Raw genomic sequence first — 17,162 nt, 5'->3', positions numbered from 1 at the left:
CTCTCTCACCATCTTTTTTTCTCTTTCAACCACTCCCACGAACTGTTATTCATTTCTTTCTGTCTCCCCCGTGTGGCCGTTGACATTTATAGGCAGGAATGCAGTCAATGCAGCCGAAACCCAAACCAACATTTGACAGTTGACTTTTAATTCGAGGCAGAATTTGAAAGTGGTGAAAACTCATACCTCCCAACTCCAAAGTTAAGAGTATGATGTCATATCACATGTTTATCTTGTGAGAAAACCCATAAAATGTGAGTGATACGCCAGAGGTTGTGGTCATGAGGTCTGTTAATTGTAAAATACTTAAATGGACTATTTTATATCATTATAAAGTCATTTAGCACACATCTAATATATTTTGGTAGAAAAATGAACGAGCGGTTCTGCAAGCATCTCCAATTTTATGCTGCCAGTGGCGGAGCTGAATTTGAGAGTTTTCTACAGCAGGAAAATAATCCTGCAGCGAAAGGATTATTATGTGGATAATAATCTATGTACATTTTTGTAGTGGTTTCTACATTTTTTGGAAGTGAAGAACAAATTACAAACTTTTTAAACCTCAAATACACTACAAGTTTGACATTTCCTGCATTGCATGATGGTGCCCCTGCAACAGGGTGATCCAATTAAGATCCTACACTCAAAGGCTGTGTTTAGACAGCCCAATTCAGATCTTTTTTTCACTAATTGGTCTTTTGGCCAATCACATCAGATCTTTTTCAGATTCTGATCTGATTTGTCGAAAGACCAATTAGTGGAAAAAAAGATCAGAATTGGGCTGCCTGTCTAAATGCAGGCAAATGTCTGTAAAAATATCACTTGTTCCATTCAGTTTCATCATTGCTCTATAGATATTTTTGCAAATCAAAGACACCCCAAATTAAACATATTGGGACACTACATTCAGCCAAACTCAAAGTATGTCGATACAAATCTTGCTATGAACGTCCATGTTGTTGGTGTCTATTGCAATGACCTTGTTTTAAAATAACGGTACAGTAATTTTCTTGTTAATTTACCTGTGTTTTTAGGCACGGGTTGTAACGTTGTCAATAATTCCTAAAGACTCTAATTACTTATGCTCCTACGTTAAGCGTACTTGTTGCTTTACCTAAACGTTGGATAAGTAATAGGCTATAACATAATTTACAAAATAGAGTATGTTTGACAAATTGGAGAAGCAGAAATGTTGCGGGTTGCCTACCTTTTAACCTTGCCTCCTCTGCTGGTTACATTGGAGCATTACACGTTAATGTACCTGAACACACTCACTTCAAGCTTAAATGCTAATTAATTGCAAGTGTTAACAAAATGAATGACATTTGGTAGAAACCAAACCATAAATTCTTCTTGAGGACTTTGCTTTGAAATAAATGTGCAAATACGAAAGGAATATGATGAAATGTATTTAGACACAAAATATTTACATATTTTATAGTATTATTTCTTTTTAGTGGCCAAAAGATTGTAATGCACCTGTAAACACACGTTGTAACAATCGGATGGCAAGACAAACACATCTTAAACATATTTAATTACACAAAATAAAAAAAGTATTGCCATATCTCTAATCCACCACCATCTGTTCATTCATTCCATAGTCAATATCATAAACATTCTTATGAGAGATGATGGCACAACTGACACAACACATGCATATAAATCTCAGAACACAATAAGCAGGTTTTAGACAGCTGGCTCAGGGACCGTGACTAATACTGTACCTGGTGGTTCTTTAGGAGGGCAGGGAAAGATCATAAAGAGAAGATGTCGGTGGAAGAGAGAGGGAGGGGCTAAGCGCTGCACAGGAAGTTGAGCTTTGTTCTCATTCCTAGAGTGAGTGACTAAGGGTCAATGATACCTGAGCTCTGTGTACAGTCATCGTATATCGTAAAATACAATGAGTTATCATGTCATGTAATATCAGTTACTTTGTCACCCTTTAAAAAAGGTGGTATTCAAAACATTTCTGAGGTTTTTGTCCTTCAAATCTGTTAATCAAATAACCGTCAATTTATTACATCTCTTATCAAAATGAAAATAAATCAATAAATAGATTTAGTCCATTACATTTTTCAAATGATCTTTCTCAAAAACGTTTGTATATTGTCAAATAAAATAATGTGTACTCTTCATTTTTAGGGGTCCTTAACCCAGACTTTCAATGCCACTGCTTTAAAAACATATTCCAACATAAATCCATATAATGCCTACAATCATTACACTTCAACCCTATCTTGAGTTGCACACTTCCGAATAGGTCATTAAATCCCTCATTGTATGGAAACTTTAACTGTGTCGGACAGTTAGTCAACATACTCGGACTGGAATTCCTACATTACATTTCAGGTGTGACTTGGGTATGACCATATGGTTTCACAGGTTTGTTGAAATCCCGTGTATAATACAATACACAGTATTTAACACTATCGTATCTTTATGATGAAGATCATTGAAAAACGATTCCCAAAAACAATACAAGTAAATATAGGTTGGAAAAAACAACAAGAACTTAATGAAGCTAAACCAAAGTGCAGGTACATACTACCTTGATTACAGAATTCATGTATAGGTAGCTATCATAGGTACACAATCCATTTCCCTTGTCCCATAATGGTCAGGTATGTAATGCCTATTGGAACTCTTCTACGTCTTATCCGTTTACAAATAATCCAAATCATTTATTTGACAAATTTGTAATTCAAAGACATCCAATTTGGCCACGAGTACCTCATCAACAAACTTCACATTGGTGCCTCTGATGCCTTAAAAATCACCACAAATCAGGCTCCACCCACACAATCTTCTTCTGCTCCACCAAGATGATGGAGTGCAGGGTGGTGAGCAGAGTGGTTTTGTCGTCCCACGAGTCAGGGCTGACGATGCGGTAGAGGCAGGGCAGCTTGTCCAGCAGCGACTCCTCGCTGCGGGAACACTCCAGTTGCTGCTCCTCGGACCAGCCCTGACGCTGCACCTTAGACCTGGGCGAGAGGGGGAGGAGGTAGGGGTGAGGTCGGGCGATAGCGAGAGAGCGAAGATAAAGACAAATAGGGTAGAAGGCGAGATGGAGGGAGAGAGAACAAGAGAAATAAACACAAAGACACACCATGTAGGAGGGGCAATGGAACAATATTGCTACCATTCATATTTCGTATCAAAAGTCACACAATGGCCTACTTGAGTTTGCGTGCTGCTCTGGACTTGGACTGGGCGATGAAGATGATGATGGGGAAGATCTCTGCCCTGTGGAGGCGGCGTACACAGTCCAGACCTAGAGGCAGGACACAGTGAGTACCCTGAGAGAAGAGACAGGAGAGGAGTTTCGGTATGGTCAGTACTGCAGCTGCATTAAATAACAGGACCACTGAAAATAAGGGAGGTATTGTCGGTTATTTTTGTGACGTTTGTGGAAAACGGTTCAAGTAAGTCATAAACCATTTTTTCCCCCTAATACCAGTATGTCAAATACGGTGTTGTCATTTGGAATATCCCACCTGTTTCATGACCCTCTCAACACTCTGCAGGGTGTAACACCACTGACCCCCCTGTTCACACTCCTCCAGCACCTCAGAGCTCTGCAGCCTGGCAGCGTGCTCACTGGAACTCAATAACTCTGGGGATAGGGGGAGGGAGGGAGAGAGGGAGGGGGAGAGATGGGTATAGGATAAGGTGAGACAGCAGGTACGAGGAAAACAAACATTTGCATCTTCATTAACATCACCTCCCGCTACTGAGCAAATAGTAGATCATCTCATTGGAATTCCGCTCTGGGCATCGGGCAGGTGATGGATGGAAGAAGAAAAAAAGAGAGGAGAGAGAAAAAACACCAGAAAAAAGAAAGACTCCTCCCTAACCTGGCTCACACAACTGAAAGCCCTGCCACTCGGCCAGCTTCTGATCCAGGACACGGCCGAGGATTGTGGGTAGCAGGAGGACCGGACGACAGACGGGTGGGTAGTGGGGCGTGACCAGGGTGTAGGGCATGAGGGTCAAATAGCCTCTGGGTGCAGAGGCATCCCCTAGAGCAGAGGACAATATTAGGACACGCCGGGTTCAAGTCAATAACCAAGGCGACATTATTACAGGTATAAGAGCTGTGACGATACCAGGAACGCAATATTTTTACCTTGGCAAAAATGAAAACACGATACATGCCACGATACCCGTATCGTCCCAGCCCTAATAGGTATGGTAATATCATAGGGGCGTTAATCCAACCTGCTTTAGCAATGTTTATGCACAGTTTAGCAAACTTGGTTTGATGCAGAACTTCAATGGGTGCCATGTTGACAATTCAATGTGTTTGGCTCCAACATGGAGGACAGTCTTATGATACGACCTCTATGGTCCTGGCTCTGTTATGTTTTGTATATTCTTGTGTACAAAAATGACTTCCAATCCAGCTTTGACTGTGTCTGATGTATACCTGGCCCAGTGCGCTTGTCCTTGCTGTCTTCTACACAGACCCACAGAGGATTCCTCCCCTGCCTCCCCATACTGACGATCCTCACAGTCTTCTTCTTGTCCTGGGCCTGAGAACCCAGCAAACAACGTGTTAACCCGAACGTTTGACAGCGGTTCGGAGGGATATTCACACGACTACAACGTTTTCTTCATGAATGTTCGGTTAACACGTTCCAGAGACGTCAAAAACAAACATTTTTGGAACACATTCGCGGGACAGGAGTGTCACCTGACTGTAACTCAGAAACCCTAAAGCGAGTTGGATTTTGGTCCGAGCAGTTCTGCAAACTATGAAACGAGTGAAGGATGTTACCTTTCTAAGTGCCATGGGTTGGATGCTCATGTCCTCGATAGCGCTGATCAGCAGGCGTTGGGCCCTGCAATGAGATATACATGATGTCATTTATGTATTGGCCAATTCAAATCCTGTAGTAGTCATTATCAGTACGTCATTGAATCAAACATAGATTAGATGTAGTAGATGTTAGTTCTCCAGAGGGGGACAGATATAGCCTAGTCTAGAAAGACTAGAAAGAATCCATGTCAACGATCCAATCCCACATGGTGGGTACTGGGCCTACTACCTGTAGTAGTTGGGCAAGTTGCCAGTCTTGAGATCCAGCAGTTGGCAAGGGTGGACGTGGCTGGCCCTCCAGGAGCGGTCAGCGCCCGCTGGGAGGGTGCATGTGACGTGGAGGATGTCGTTACAGGAAACGGACAGAGCGTCCTGCGAGCCCCCGGGTAACGTCATGTTGACGCGCACGTAGAAGGAGTCACCTGACATGGCCTCGCCACTCTGCCGCAGGAGCTTCTCATAGGCTGAGAGAGAGAGAGAGAGAGAGAGAGAGAGAGAGAGAGAGAGAGAGAGAGAGAGAAGTGGAGGGACCATGGAGGATTATGACTGTGACGATCTGGGTCACGGCACCAATGTTACAGGTGTGATATATACACACACGCGACCAACCAACATGAATACAGAAACATTAAAATAGCATATTTTATATTACACAGAGAACGGTAACTATACAATGCTATTGTAGCATCCCAATAGCTTTCCAGCGAGAAAAAAAGAGAGCACTCTCTGTGTTGCTGATGTGAATATTAGCCAGGTGCTGAAATGGACTACTTTGAAGTTATCATGGGTTAAGTGTCCCCAGTATGTCACTCTGTTTTTCACCCTTATGTTGCTATGTTACCTCAAAACAAACAGTCAGCCTAAATACCTATGAAACATGAAACGGATAACCCTCGACTTTCAACCTAAATCATGAGAATGAGGCACTTCTGTGACGAGATCCAGAGACACACACTACTAGTCAAACAACATTTTTTCTAATCAGCTAAGAACACATTTTTCTCTCTCTAGTGTCTGATCTGGGCGATTTGACACTAAAGTCACGTTAACATTTTGAAGAACCTCCTTGCTTATACAATTCTGTCACATCAGAAGGATAATGTCAAGCAAGGGAGAAAGAAAGGATGCATTTTAGTATTTGCACTGGCTAGGGTATTTGAATGTGTTAACGTACAATTATTTTGACCAGACTGTTTTGAACATAGGGCCAGGGTCTCACCATCTTGGTTGGGCCTCAGGGAGAGGTGGCAGAAGCCTCGGACCTGCCCCAGAGCCCACCTGGCCTCTTCCAGGGTGGTGTCCTCCAGAACCATCCTTAGAACCTGCTGAGCCTGCTCATACTTCACCTGGAACCCAGTAGCACAAACACCCATTAGAATTATAGTGCCTTCACAGAAACTATAAAGAAGAGCGGGGAGTTATGACACAAAATGGCTGCCATGAATCGATCTGTCAGGTAGATAGGAGACTGGAGTTGTGGAGACAGACACAAACACACACACACCTCCAGAATTTGTGCCCCCGAACTAATGCCCACTGTGTTGGCGGCGGAGCCCTCAGTGACCTGGTGGACGAACACTCCCGTCTTGTTACCCCCCACCACCTGCAGCTGGCTCAGCAGCGCCTCCCCCTGGAAGGAGATGGTCAAGACTCGGCCAGTGATGCGCATGGCCCGGGGCCGGGAGCGCAGCAGGAACGGGGGGGCTGATGCCCTGGAGAGACTGGGGTTGAGATGGAGAGGAGTGGAGAGTATTTCATTGTCACATTAATCTATCCTGGAGAGGCTACGGAAAGTTCATAAACAATCGAGCATCTGACCAACATGCGTGTGATTTTAGCTTCGGGTTAACTAAGATTATTGTTAAATGCATACGATGTACAATAAGGTACTTTGATTTTGGTAATGGCGCCCTATAGGAGCAAATAATTTTCATGTGTCATCATCATAATACCATCTCCTTGCAATATACAGGCTAAATGGCTTTCTTCCTCTGTTCCTCTGCTTGCTTCAGCCTTCCCTTCAGCAACAATTCAAGGTAGGGAATGTGAGTACATCCCATAGATTTCAGTACATCACGGTAAATTCAAGTTCCTCACCCATCACTGTTGTTGCTTTGGCAGGAAGGCATGTTTGACATAACAGATTGCTCAACCTCATTGCCTGTAAATCGAATAAAACAAAAGAGACTGTTCAAGAATGTGTCCACAGAGAGAACGCCCGACAGTTAATGTGTTACCTAGGCTACCAGGCCAGGATCCAAACTTCACCCAAGGCTAATTTCGTCTCTGCTCGGAGAGTGGCCAACCAAAACATTTATATTTGTTTCCAGGAAGTCTCATCTGGGTGTTCCCTTCAAAGACAAACATGCAAGCACACGCTTATATCCATGTATGTAAGCACACAAATGCACAAACACACAAACACACTCGAAAGTACACACAGAAGCTGCTAAGTCCCAGTAAGGTGAGAGGTTGTTAAAGGTTGGAGTTTATTCAGTTACGTACCACCGGGGATGAACACAAAGTCATTGTCAAGTAAGACGTCACATTCAGCCGTCTCCGAGCTAGAAGAGGGGATAACACTTGTTTACAAAATGGTGTCTTCTTATTTTGTCCTTATTTTCTCTCTCTCTCTCTCTCTCTCTCTCTCTCTAACCACTCCTTCCCCCCCTCTCTATGTATCATGTATGCTGCGACATATAAACTGGCTGAGTGAGTTGGACTGCAGAAATACAGAATTGCCATCAAGGCACTTGGACGGACTGTCTTCACTGTAAACACAAAACCACGACAATAAACATGAGCATGGGCAGCCGTTCACCTGTGAAAACAACCTATGATTAGTTCCAAGAATAACACCTGAATCCTCGATCAAATATGACCACAAAGGGTGCGTTTCCAATGGCACCCTAATCCCTATATAGTGCACTACTATATAGAGATTTGGAACACAGCCAGAGAACCCAAATAGTTTACAGGAAGATCAAATCTACCTTTATAATGAAATGATCTCATGTTACTAGAACAGAAAGCAGGGCTAGAGACCCTGGGGGGAAAATGAAATGAAGCCTTGAAATGAAGCTCTTCCCGGCAACACAGAGTAAACACATGGCCTTCCTGGTAAAAAAGCAGACTTTGGACAGCGACATCACATCACTCAGAATATAGAAGGAAGTATGCCAGCTGTACTACTGTGTAAGTGTCCAACTGGTTCTGAATGAGGAGTCAGACTGTGTCTTAAACATACACAGAGTCTAAAACACACACACACCTTACCTGTCTCGATTGTACCATAGGGTCTTTTCTCGTGTCCGCAGTGACTCTGGGCATGGAGGCTCCACATTTTGGGACCGGACACTACTTGGAGTAATATCGCGACTCTACACACACACACACACAATTACCAGATGTCAAGTTTATAATGCAAATCATTAAAGACAAATCAGATGATATAAACAGCTGACATGACTGATATAAATCCTGCACACACACCTTTATATTGCATCCCCTCACGGAATCGGAATCGGGGCAGATTGCATGCATGCGGCGGAGGCGGGGACGAGGGGAGGGGCTGGAGGGGAGGCTGTCACTGCTGGAGCCCTGGCTCTCCCAGCTAAACTTCCATTCCTGGAGACAGACAGACACACGTTAGTCGTTAGTATCTCGTTTAGAATCTGCTCTGCATGTTAATGTGTGTATGGAGTGTGCGTGGGTGTGTACACAATGTGCATTTGCATGTATACAGTGTTCGCGCTGCGCAGCGTGTCCTTCTCAGCCAAGCTCCTGGCATTCTGGGCCTGGGCCTCGTCCCTGGACAGGCACGCCTGGAGGGATGGACAGACAGACAGATAAGACAGACATACCTACAATGAGTGTTCAAAACATTAAGGACACCTTCCTGATATTGAGTTGCAACCCCCCCAGCAGTGTTGCAGTTCTTGACACAAACCGGTGCGCATGAACTGCCTGCATGTCTGACTTTGCTCGTCCCGCCACATACACTGAGCGTACAAAACATTAGGAACACCTGCTCTTTCCATGACGTACACTGAGCAAGTGAATCCAGGTAAACGCTATCCCTTGTTGAGGTCACTTGTTAAATCCACCTTCATCAGTGTAGATGAAGGGGAGGAGAAAGAAGGTTAAAGGTTAAAGGAGGTTAAAGAAGGTTTTTGATGCCTTGAGACAACGGAGACGTGCGTAAGGCTGAATGGGAAAGACAAAATATTTCAGCGCCTTTGAACAGAGCATGGTAGTAGGTGCTGTTGCACAGCTACTACCATGTTGAACACTTACTACCATGCTCTGTTCAAAGGCGCTGAAATATTTTGTCTTTCCCATTCCCCCTCTGAATGGCACACATACGCACGTCTCCGTTGTCTCTTAGCTTTTGCCTGGATTCACTTGCTCAGTGTATGTCATGGAAAGAGCAGGTGTTCCTAATGTTTTGTACGCTCAGTGTATGTGGCGGGACGAGCAAAGACAGACATGCAGGCAGGTCAGTATGCAAATAGGTGGATATAGGCAGACAGACATGCAGGCAGGTCCGTATGCAAATAGGTGGATATAGGCAGACAGACATGCAGGCAGGTCCGTATGCAAATAGGTGGATATAGGCAGACAGACATGCAGGCAGGTCCGTATGCAAATAGGTGGATATAGGCAGACAGACTGACAGGCAGGCGGACACACAGAAAGGTACGGCATTCCAATAATTGATTTCAGGATGAGCAATGATGCCATAAGGTAATCGCTCCTCACGTGGTCTCTCTCTGCCTGTAGCTCCCTCAGTTGGCTCTGTATGACAGTACTCTTCTGCTGGTACATCTCACAGTCCAGAGTCAGCTTCTGAACCTGCAGCGCCAGACACTCTTTATGTTCCACCATCTTAAGAGCAAACACACACCAGGTGGTGTTTTAAGTTTGGCCACTCATAAATGTACCCGTGTAACAAATTCTATTGCCTTTCAGCAGATGTTTGCTGCCGGAATAAAATGGCCAACTCAAAAGGGTTGTTCGCAATCTCCTAGACACACACACACCTCCTGCCTCTCGCGGGTCAGCTGCTCATTCTCCTCTCTGTAGCACCTGAGCTGCTCAGCAAGCTCTATATGGACATCCCTCGCCTCAACCAGGTCTTGGCCCAGGATATCCCCCAGCGCCTGGAGAGAGAGAGAGGGGGGTGTAGGGATACAGAGAATGGGGGATAGAACATTGGAGAAAAATAAAGGGGAGAGGGATAGTGAGAGAAACAGAAGGACAAGAGGACGTGACAGTCAGAACCACAGTGTGTCTGAGAAATTCTAGTTTCTTTGTAGAAGTCTGAGCTTGTTTCCTCCTCACTCACCGGGGCGATTGTCTCCGCCACCAGTAGCTGCCTGCGCAGAGCGCTAATCTCCTCCTGCAGTCGCTGCGTCTGGCTGGGGGTGGTGCATTTGAGCGAGCGCTGCCTCTCATAGTCCGTCTCTGTCTGGGCTTTGCGCAGCTCAAACTGAAGCTGATATACCTGCCCATCATCGAAAAACAGAAGACTAGTGTCACAAATTCTGTGACCGCAGTATTTGACCACAGTTACTTCAACATGTTTTCTGTTGTCCCTTGTTGTTTCTTACAGTAAATTAAATGTATCACTTAAAGATGGAATCCGCAGTAGGGGAAACAGTGCCACTGTCCGCCCCATGGTTGTTGTAATTGTTTTGTTGAAGAAACAGAGCTGGGGAGCATCGTGTACAGTTTTTAAAAGAAGTGTGGTACATATGCAATGATGTCCGAGGGGGGAAAAAACTGTGTTTGTTGTTTGCAGTAATATCTTTGTTGTTGTAATATCGCAAACGGACGTGGCAGTTTCACCATTAAGGATTCCAGCTCTTTGAATTGAATTTCTTTTGAGTAACAGACATATACAACAAATGTACAATGAGGACAAGGATGCCGAAGCTTTAACACGTTTCTACACCAAAAATAATGCTGTTATTAGTTCAATGAACTTTACCATACTTTTGGTCAACCCTGTAAATACCGTAATTTATCACTTCATGTAAACGCAGTGCAGTCATCACCACTCCGGAATATCACACAGCTAGCCCTTTTACCCTGACCTGCAGGTTGAGGTCGCTGCAGTGGATGTTGGCGGCCGACCTCTCCTCGATGACGGCGGTGTACCGCGCATACAGGCCACACTTCTCGTCCTTCAGCTTCAAGATGTCGTGGTGCGCGGCAGCCAAGTTCTTCCTCATGCGGCCGTGGTCGGCCTTAAGACGGCGAGACTCCTCCTGCCGCTCCAGAGTCTGACCTAGCTGCGCCTCCAGGGAGGTGCAACGTGACCCCAGCCGACTGGCCTCCTGCCGAGCCTCCTTCAGCTCCTTCTGCATCCCTGTCAAGGCTTTGACCAGGTACTCCGTCAAGTCCGAGTACTTAATCAGGCCTGGCAGGAAATCAGATTAGGATGGACACACTACAGCTACTGCTAACCCAGGACTACTGATTGGACTATTTATAATTTCCCACCAAATATTTTTACCAAATGATTTACTCCAATGGGGATTATATGAATACTTTATATTTAGAATACTGTTTACTGATGAATAGAATGAACACATTGCACTGGTTTTCAAGCAGACAGGGCAAATTGAAAAAGAACCATCATTCTTCACACAAGGTAACCCAGCCCTCTCCTTAACACAGGGCCTAAATGAGCCAGATGGGAAACAGGGCATGTGTTGTGTGTTACTCACCACTGAAGCCGGAGGGCTCGGTGCTGGGCTTGCGGCCTGTGACCTGGGTGTAGATGGTGGGGTAGTGGATCATCAGGCTCTCCAGCAGGGCCATTGCGCCGTTCCTCCCCTGGATACGCAGCAGGTCCAGCATGTGACCTAAAGAAGACAAAGGGTTAAATAGGACGAAGTGCACAACGTAAATCAAAGACGAAGATGGACTGTTTTATGGACTTATTCATAAAAATGTGCTGTTGTATTTCCTCATTCATTTAGTAGTTTTATAGGGACAGACTATTAAACTATGGACATGTTGAGTTATAAACATTTATGAATCGCATAACTCATTTTCATCACCAGTTATACACTGAGTGTACAAAACATTAGGAACACACAATATTGAGTTGCACCTTCTTTTGCCTCAATTTGTCAGGGCATGGACTCTAGAAGGTGTCAAAAGCGTTTGACAGGAGACTCCGTTGGGGTGTGTTTCCCCACCTGTTGTTGTTGGGTTGGGACTTCATAATGAACGACAGTGCCACTGGAAATCCCTATGCTCTCCTGCTTCTGACTCCTGCACCTACCTCTTCTTAGGAGGCACCTAACAACTGAGTGTATGCAAAGATTTTTATTTTCAAATCCTTTTACATTTAATTCAGCTTGTGTTATGCTAATTTTACTTTTTCCCGACCCGCGGAAACAACTTTGAAGATGACGACCGCAAAATGTAAAATCCTCAAAGGTTGTTACAATCCTGCAACGCTATGTCAACAGAACTTGGTGCTTACCCACGGATGTATTAGGTTACGAAATCCAACTTTAAAAAAATAAAACATTTATACTAATGACATGTTAGAGAAAGAATGATTCAGAACATAAATGATCATATTTGTCTTGGTAAAATGTATTTTATAACATAAGTAAGTGACATTTCATCACCAAAGCTGGGCAGAGTAGGTGGACACCCTATACAGTGTCCTTGTGGTTAAAGTGTCCACCTTGAGATTGCAAGGTTGAATGGCAGGTTCCTGGTTGATTCCTACCCAAGACTCTACAAATGGGACCTTGATGCCTCTCTGCTTGGGACTCAGCATTAAGGAGATGGATTGCTGTGCCACTAGTGTCCTGCCCAGGGGGTGTACTTGTACATCAGGCTCCCTCATGCTACAGAAACAGGACATAGGCTCCTGCCCATATGGGCCGTTCTGGCTCTACTTACTCCCCCAACGAAATGTATAAACAAAACCAAGTGGAAAAAAATCAACAGTGATAGAATGGAATAGAATTAAACAGAACAGAAAGAATACAGAAAGCATACAACAGAAGAACATCTAAAGTAATACAATAGGAAATCATAGAAACGAATAGAATAGAAGTCTTACTGGTCCTCATGGAGCTGTTGTTGAGCTTGAGGCAGGAGATGATCTCATCTTCATCCATCTCTGTGAGGACCCTGGCCTGGCGCAGGTAGGGGATCAACATACATGGTTTCACACCCAGGGAGATACGATGACGGTTGTCGTTGATCAGCTCCCACACATCTTCCTCACCCATCTCCTTGAGGTCGGGCCCCTCCGGAACACATTCCGCTGCCATGGTGAATGCCCGGCGTGTGTGTGAGGCGAGTCACTTCGAGTGAGTGTCGCAGGCAGACGCAGTCACTGAAGACACACACACTTAATAACACACACACACCTAGTATTATCACTGTCCAATGCTGGGGGAAAAAGCTAACTGTCAGAGACACAGGGACTCCACGCCCGGCTGGTGTAGGCGTCAATGCATGCAAGGGTGTGTGTGTGTGAGAGATAACCTGAAAGACAAGAAACATACACCCCAGTGAATCAGTGCCCACGCCAACCCATGCATGCCCTTTATTACTGAACTCATTTTGTAAATGCCGGATCTCTAGCGAGACGCTACTTCACCCAAGTTGCGTCAAATAGTATCTTCTTCAGTGCCATGAGATATTGCGTGTGACTAAACAAACTGACAAGATTTCAACTTGGGGGACAGGAATTGAGTACAATTCACACGCAAATATTTAAAGTCAAATACACACAGGCCTACTTAAAGCGTAAAATGACTTCCTATAACATGTACAAAACCATTTACCATTTCTTTGGAGTTGCAAGTGTAGCCTCTGTACAATCACCATGATCTACCCAACTCGGGCGAGCAGCGCTCCTCCCGTCAATGTCAGCGCATGGGCGAGGAGGACAACTAAACCGACTAATTGTACAAAGTTACTAACCAACCAATCAAAAAATAACTAATTTGGATTATTACTGATGGACCACAGCCTAAAAAATAAACAAACAAAAAACATGAAGCTTGTTCCTGGTAACATTTCTAGGGCCATTGGGTTATTCCTTGGGAAAGTGAATATAAAAAGGCTGAGGTTGGAACTTACACTACATGACCAAAGGTAGGTGGACACCTGCTGGTCGACCATCTCATTCCGAAATCATGGCCATCAATATAGAGTTGGTCTCCCCTTTGCTGCTATACTCCACTCTTCTGGGAAGGCTTTCCACTAGATGTTGGAACATTGCTGCAGGGACTTGCTTCCATTCAGCCACAAAAGAAATAGTGTGGTGGAGCACTGATGTTGTGCAATTAGGCCTGGGTACATCCCAAAGGTGTTCGATGGGGTTGAGGTCAGGGCTATGCGCAGGCCAGTCAAGTTTTTCCACACCGATCTCGACAAACCATTTCTGTATGAACCTCGCTTTGTGCACGTGGGCATTGTCATGCTGAAACAGGAAAGGGCCTTCCCCAAACTATTGCCACAAAGTTGGAAGCACAGAATCATTTAGAATGTCATGTATGCTGTATCGTTAACATTCCCCTTCACTGGAGCTAAGGGGCCGAGCGCGAACCATGAAAAATGGCTGCTCGGCCAAGGAAACCCATTTCATGAAGCTTTCTGATTTTGCTTCCAGAGGTAGTTTGGAACTCAGTGGTGAGTGTTGCAACCGAGGACAGACGATTTTTACACACTACGCACTTCAGCACTCTGCAGTCCCGTTCTGTGAGTCTGTGTGGCCTACCACTTCGCGGCTGAGCCATTGTTGCTCCTAGACGTTTCCACTTCCACTTCACAATTACAGCACTTACAGTTGACCAGGGCAGAAATTTGACGAACTGATTTGTTGTAAAAGTGGCATTCTATGACGGTGCCACGTTGAAAGTCACTGAGCTCTTCAATAAGGCCATTCTACGGCCAATGTTTGTCTATGGAGATGGCATGGCTGCGTGCTCGATTTTATACGCCTCTCAGCATCGGGTGTGGCTGAAATAACCAAATCCACTAATTTGAAGAGGTGTCCACATACTTTTGTATATATGTTGTGTCAATTTTTGGATTATGAGATGTCACATGGAAAATGCATTTGAATAATGCTATTTAAATATATTACAATTGCAATGGCGTCATAACTTTACTGGAAAATCAAATGGTCATTGAGATGACACATCAGTAGTTGCACCTTCAAAACCATATTCATTCCATTGAGTTACTTCCCTACGGCCTACTGCATGTAGGCTATTTACTTAGAGCTTCTGTGAATCATAGTCTGTCTTATAAAAGGTCTTTATGTAATGTAGCCTAGACACTGTGTGTGCAATACCAATGGAACTAGGATGTTGTTTTTGTGACAACCAATGAAACCATCAACAACAAGTTTAAGTTATGAGAAACAATATGAATCCACCCCACTGTGACTGATTTCTCAATCAACACTGACAGATGCCCATATATGAGACTGACTAGACTGGTATAAATTAATTTGGTGTCACAGTGGAAAAGTGCAGAACATACTAACTACTTATTTTAAAATATATATTGTCACTTCGGTATGTGTCCCTTCATCCGTCGACACGGACACCAAGGCTGCATTTACACAGGCAGCCAAATTCAGATTTTCTTTCTTCCCTAATTGCTCTTTTGACCAATCAGATCAACTCTGAAAAAGATTGGATGTGAAAAGATCCGATGGGATTGGTCACAAGACCACCTAGAGGAAAAAAAGATCAGAATTGGACTGTCTTAATGTACACCTTAATGTACACTTATGTTGACAATACCTGTTAGACCAGACGGCAAGTGCAGCTATAGGCCTTGGAATACAGGTCATACACAAACACATTTACAAGCCTTCTTACATAATAAAGTGTTAAACATACTTATAACAAATTATAAAGAATTATACCTGGATGATTTAAGTAAAGTGTGTTACTGAAATAAATTCAATCAAACCCAAAGTATGTAAAAATGATACATTTCCTGTTCCTACGCTGTAAAATTGTAATTCACTGATTTGAAAGCAACTTCCTAGTAGGCATCAACTATATGCTTTCACCTATCATGCACCCTTAGATCAGAGCAGATGAGCGAGAGGATGCGAGGAAAGGAAGCCTTCATAGACTATAGAGACGCATCCTAGGACGAAACATAACAGGTTAGTGGGTGGTCCACCGGCTGATATTGATCTGTGCCAACTGAAGGGCTGTGGCCTCACTAATGTGTAACCTGGCCTTCTCACCCTTCCAATTCAATTCATTGTGTGTATTATAATAGCACCAAACCGGTCATGTAACAGGCAAACAAAGCCACTGGCAAAGCTATGTGAGAGATTGAGGCCAAGCCTCTAAATAACAGCCATCACGGACAAAGATTCCTATAACAAAGGTTTCTCTGACAGTAAGTACACAAACTACTTCTTGATCCATCAGTGAAACATATATAACAGCAAAAGTTGTTGAAAAGAGGGGGAATGTAATTTGTGACTGGCCTGGTTCCGGATCATCACTGATTTAGGGACAGTTTTTGAGCGGCAGGTAGCCTTGTGGTTAGAACTTTGGGCCAGTAACCGAAAGGTTTCTAGATCGAATCACCGAGCTGACAAGGTAAAAATCTGTCGTTCTGCCTCTGAACAAGGCATTTAACCCACTGTTCCTAGGCCATCACAGTAAATAAGATTTTGTTCTTAACTGACCTGCCTAGCTAAATAAAAGGTAAATAAATAAATAAATAAACAGTTTGGGAGCTCCCTTCCCTTGCTGGAGCCCCAAACTGTGACAAAAGGCACTTCAGGAACACATGAGATTAGGGTGATAATCTAGTTATATAAATGAATTAGATATCCAGAGTTGAATAGAGAATAAATTCCAAAGGGGCCCGGTGTTGATTCACAAAGAAACCCATTTGGGAAAAACTTCCTGACTATGTCAGCGACTGCTTATTGGATGGTGGAACCAGACAATTATCCAATATTATCTGATATTTGACTTTGATGGATATATCCTTTAATTTATGTTAAGTGACCCTTAAAGGCATTGAATTATGTTGTTTGTCTGTTTGTTATTATCTAAGGAAGTCTCTAGATTTTGCTCGCCTGAAGTAGAGTATCTTGTGATAAATTGCAGACCACACTACTTGCCTAGAGAGTTTTCAGCTATACTTTTCGTGGCTGTTTATTTACCACCACAGACAGATGCTGGCACTAAGATCGCACTCAGTCAGCTGTATAAGGAAATAAGCAAACAAGAAACCACTCACCCAGAGGCGGCGCTCCTAGTGGCCGGAGACTTTAATGCTGGGAAACTTAAATCAGTTCTACCTC

At 44.0% G+C, this 17,162-nt stretch overlaps 1 protein-coding gene across 4 annotated transcripts; it reads right to left on the bottom strand.

The window, feature by feature from the left end:
* Positions 1-1,518: 1,518 nt before the first annotated feature.
* Positions 1,519-13,306, bottom strand: LOC118389195 (caspase recruitment domain-containing protein 14-like). Of its 4 annotated transcripts, none has more exons than XM_052527516.1 (20): positions 12,918-13,306; positions 11,557-11,694; positions 10,915-11,246; positions 10,170-10,328; positions 9,865-9,984; positions 9,584-9,676; positions 8,566-8,646; positions 8,315-8,449; positions 8,099-8,202; positions 7,328-7,386; positions 6,920-6,983; positions 6,327-6,543; positions 6,042-6,168; positions 5,052-5,286; positions 4,781-4,844; positions 4,430-4,535; positions 3,858-4,022; positions 3,498-3,616; positions 3,181-3,299; positions 1,519-2,984 (listed from the first exon to the last, which is right to left on the bottom strand). In XM_052527516.1, exons 1-20 carry the CDS (start codon positions 13,129-13,131, stop codon positions 2,777-2,779), a joined length of 2,859 nt encoding a protein of 952 aa, XP_052383476.1. In that variant the 5' UTR covers positions 13,132-13,306; the 3' UTR covers positions 1,519-2,776. The 4 variants fall into 4 exon arrangements, with proteins under 4 accessions (XP_052383476.1, XP_052383477.1, XP_052383475.1 ...); XM_052527517.1 differs by having other exon boundaries at positions 9,584-9,709; positions 10,915-11,204; XM_052527515.1 differs by having other exon boundaries at positions 9,584-9,709; positions 12,918-13,305.
* Positions 13,307-17,162: the final 3,856 nt, after the last annotated feature.

This window comes from Oncorhynchus keta, chromosome 10 (assembly GCF_023373465.1).
Source record: "Oncorhynchus keta strain PuntledgeMale-10-30-2019 chromosome 10, Oket_V2, whole genome shotgun sequence".
In the NCBI taxonomy this organism is placed as follows: Eukaryota; Metazoa; Chordata; class Actinopteri; order Salmoniformes; family Salmonidae; genus Oncorhynchus; species Oncorhynchus keta.
This window is presented reverse-complemented; position numbering and strand designations above follow the sequence as displayed.

Coding starts and splice junctions, on each gene's coding strand:
- LOC118389195 (XM_052527515.1), bottom strand. CDS start 13,131: ATGGCAGCGGAATGTGTTCCGGAGGGGCCCGACCTCAAGGAGATGGGT. Junction 6,984..7,327: donor CTTTGTGTTCATCCCCGGTG/GTACGTAACTGA, acceptor TTCGATTTACAG/GCAATGAGGTTGAGCAATCT. Junction 4,536..4,780: donor AACCCATGGCACTTAGAAAG/GTAACATCCTTC, acceptor CTGGGTTCTCAG/GCCCAGGACAAGAAGAAGAC.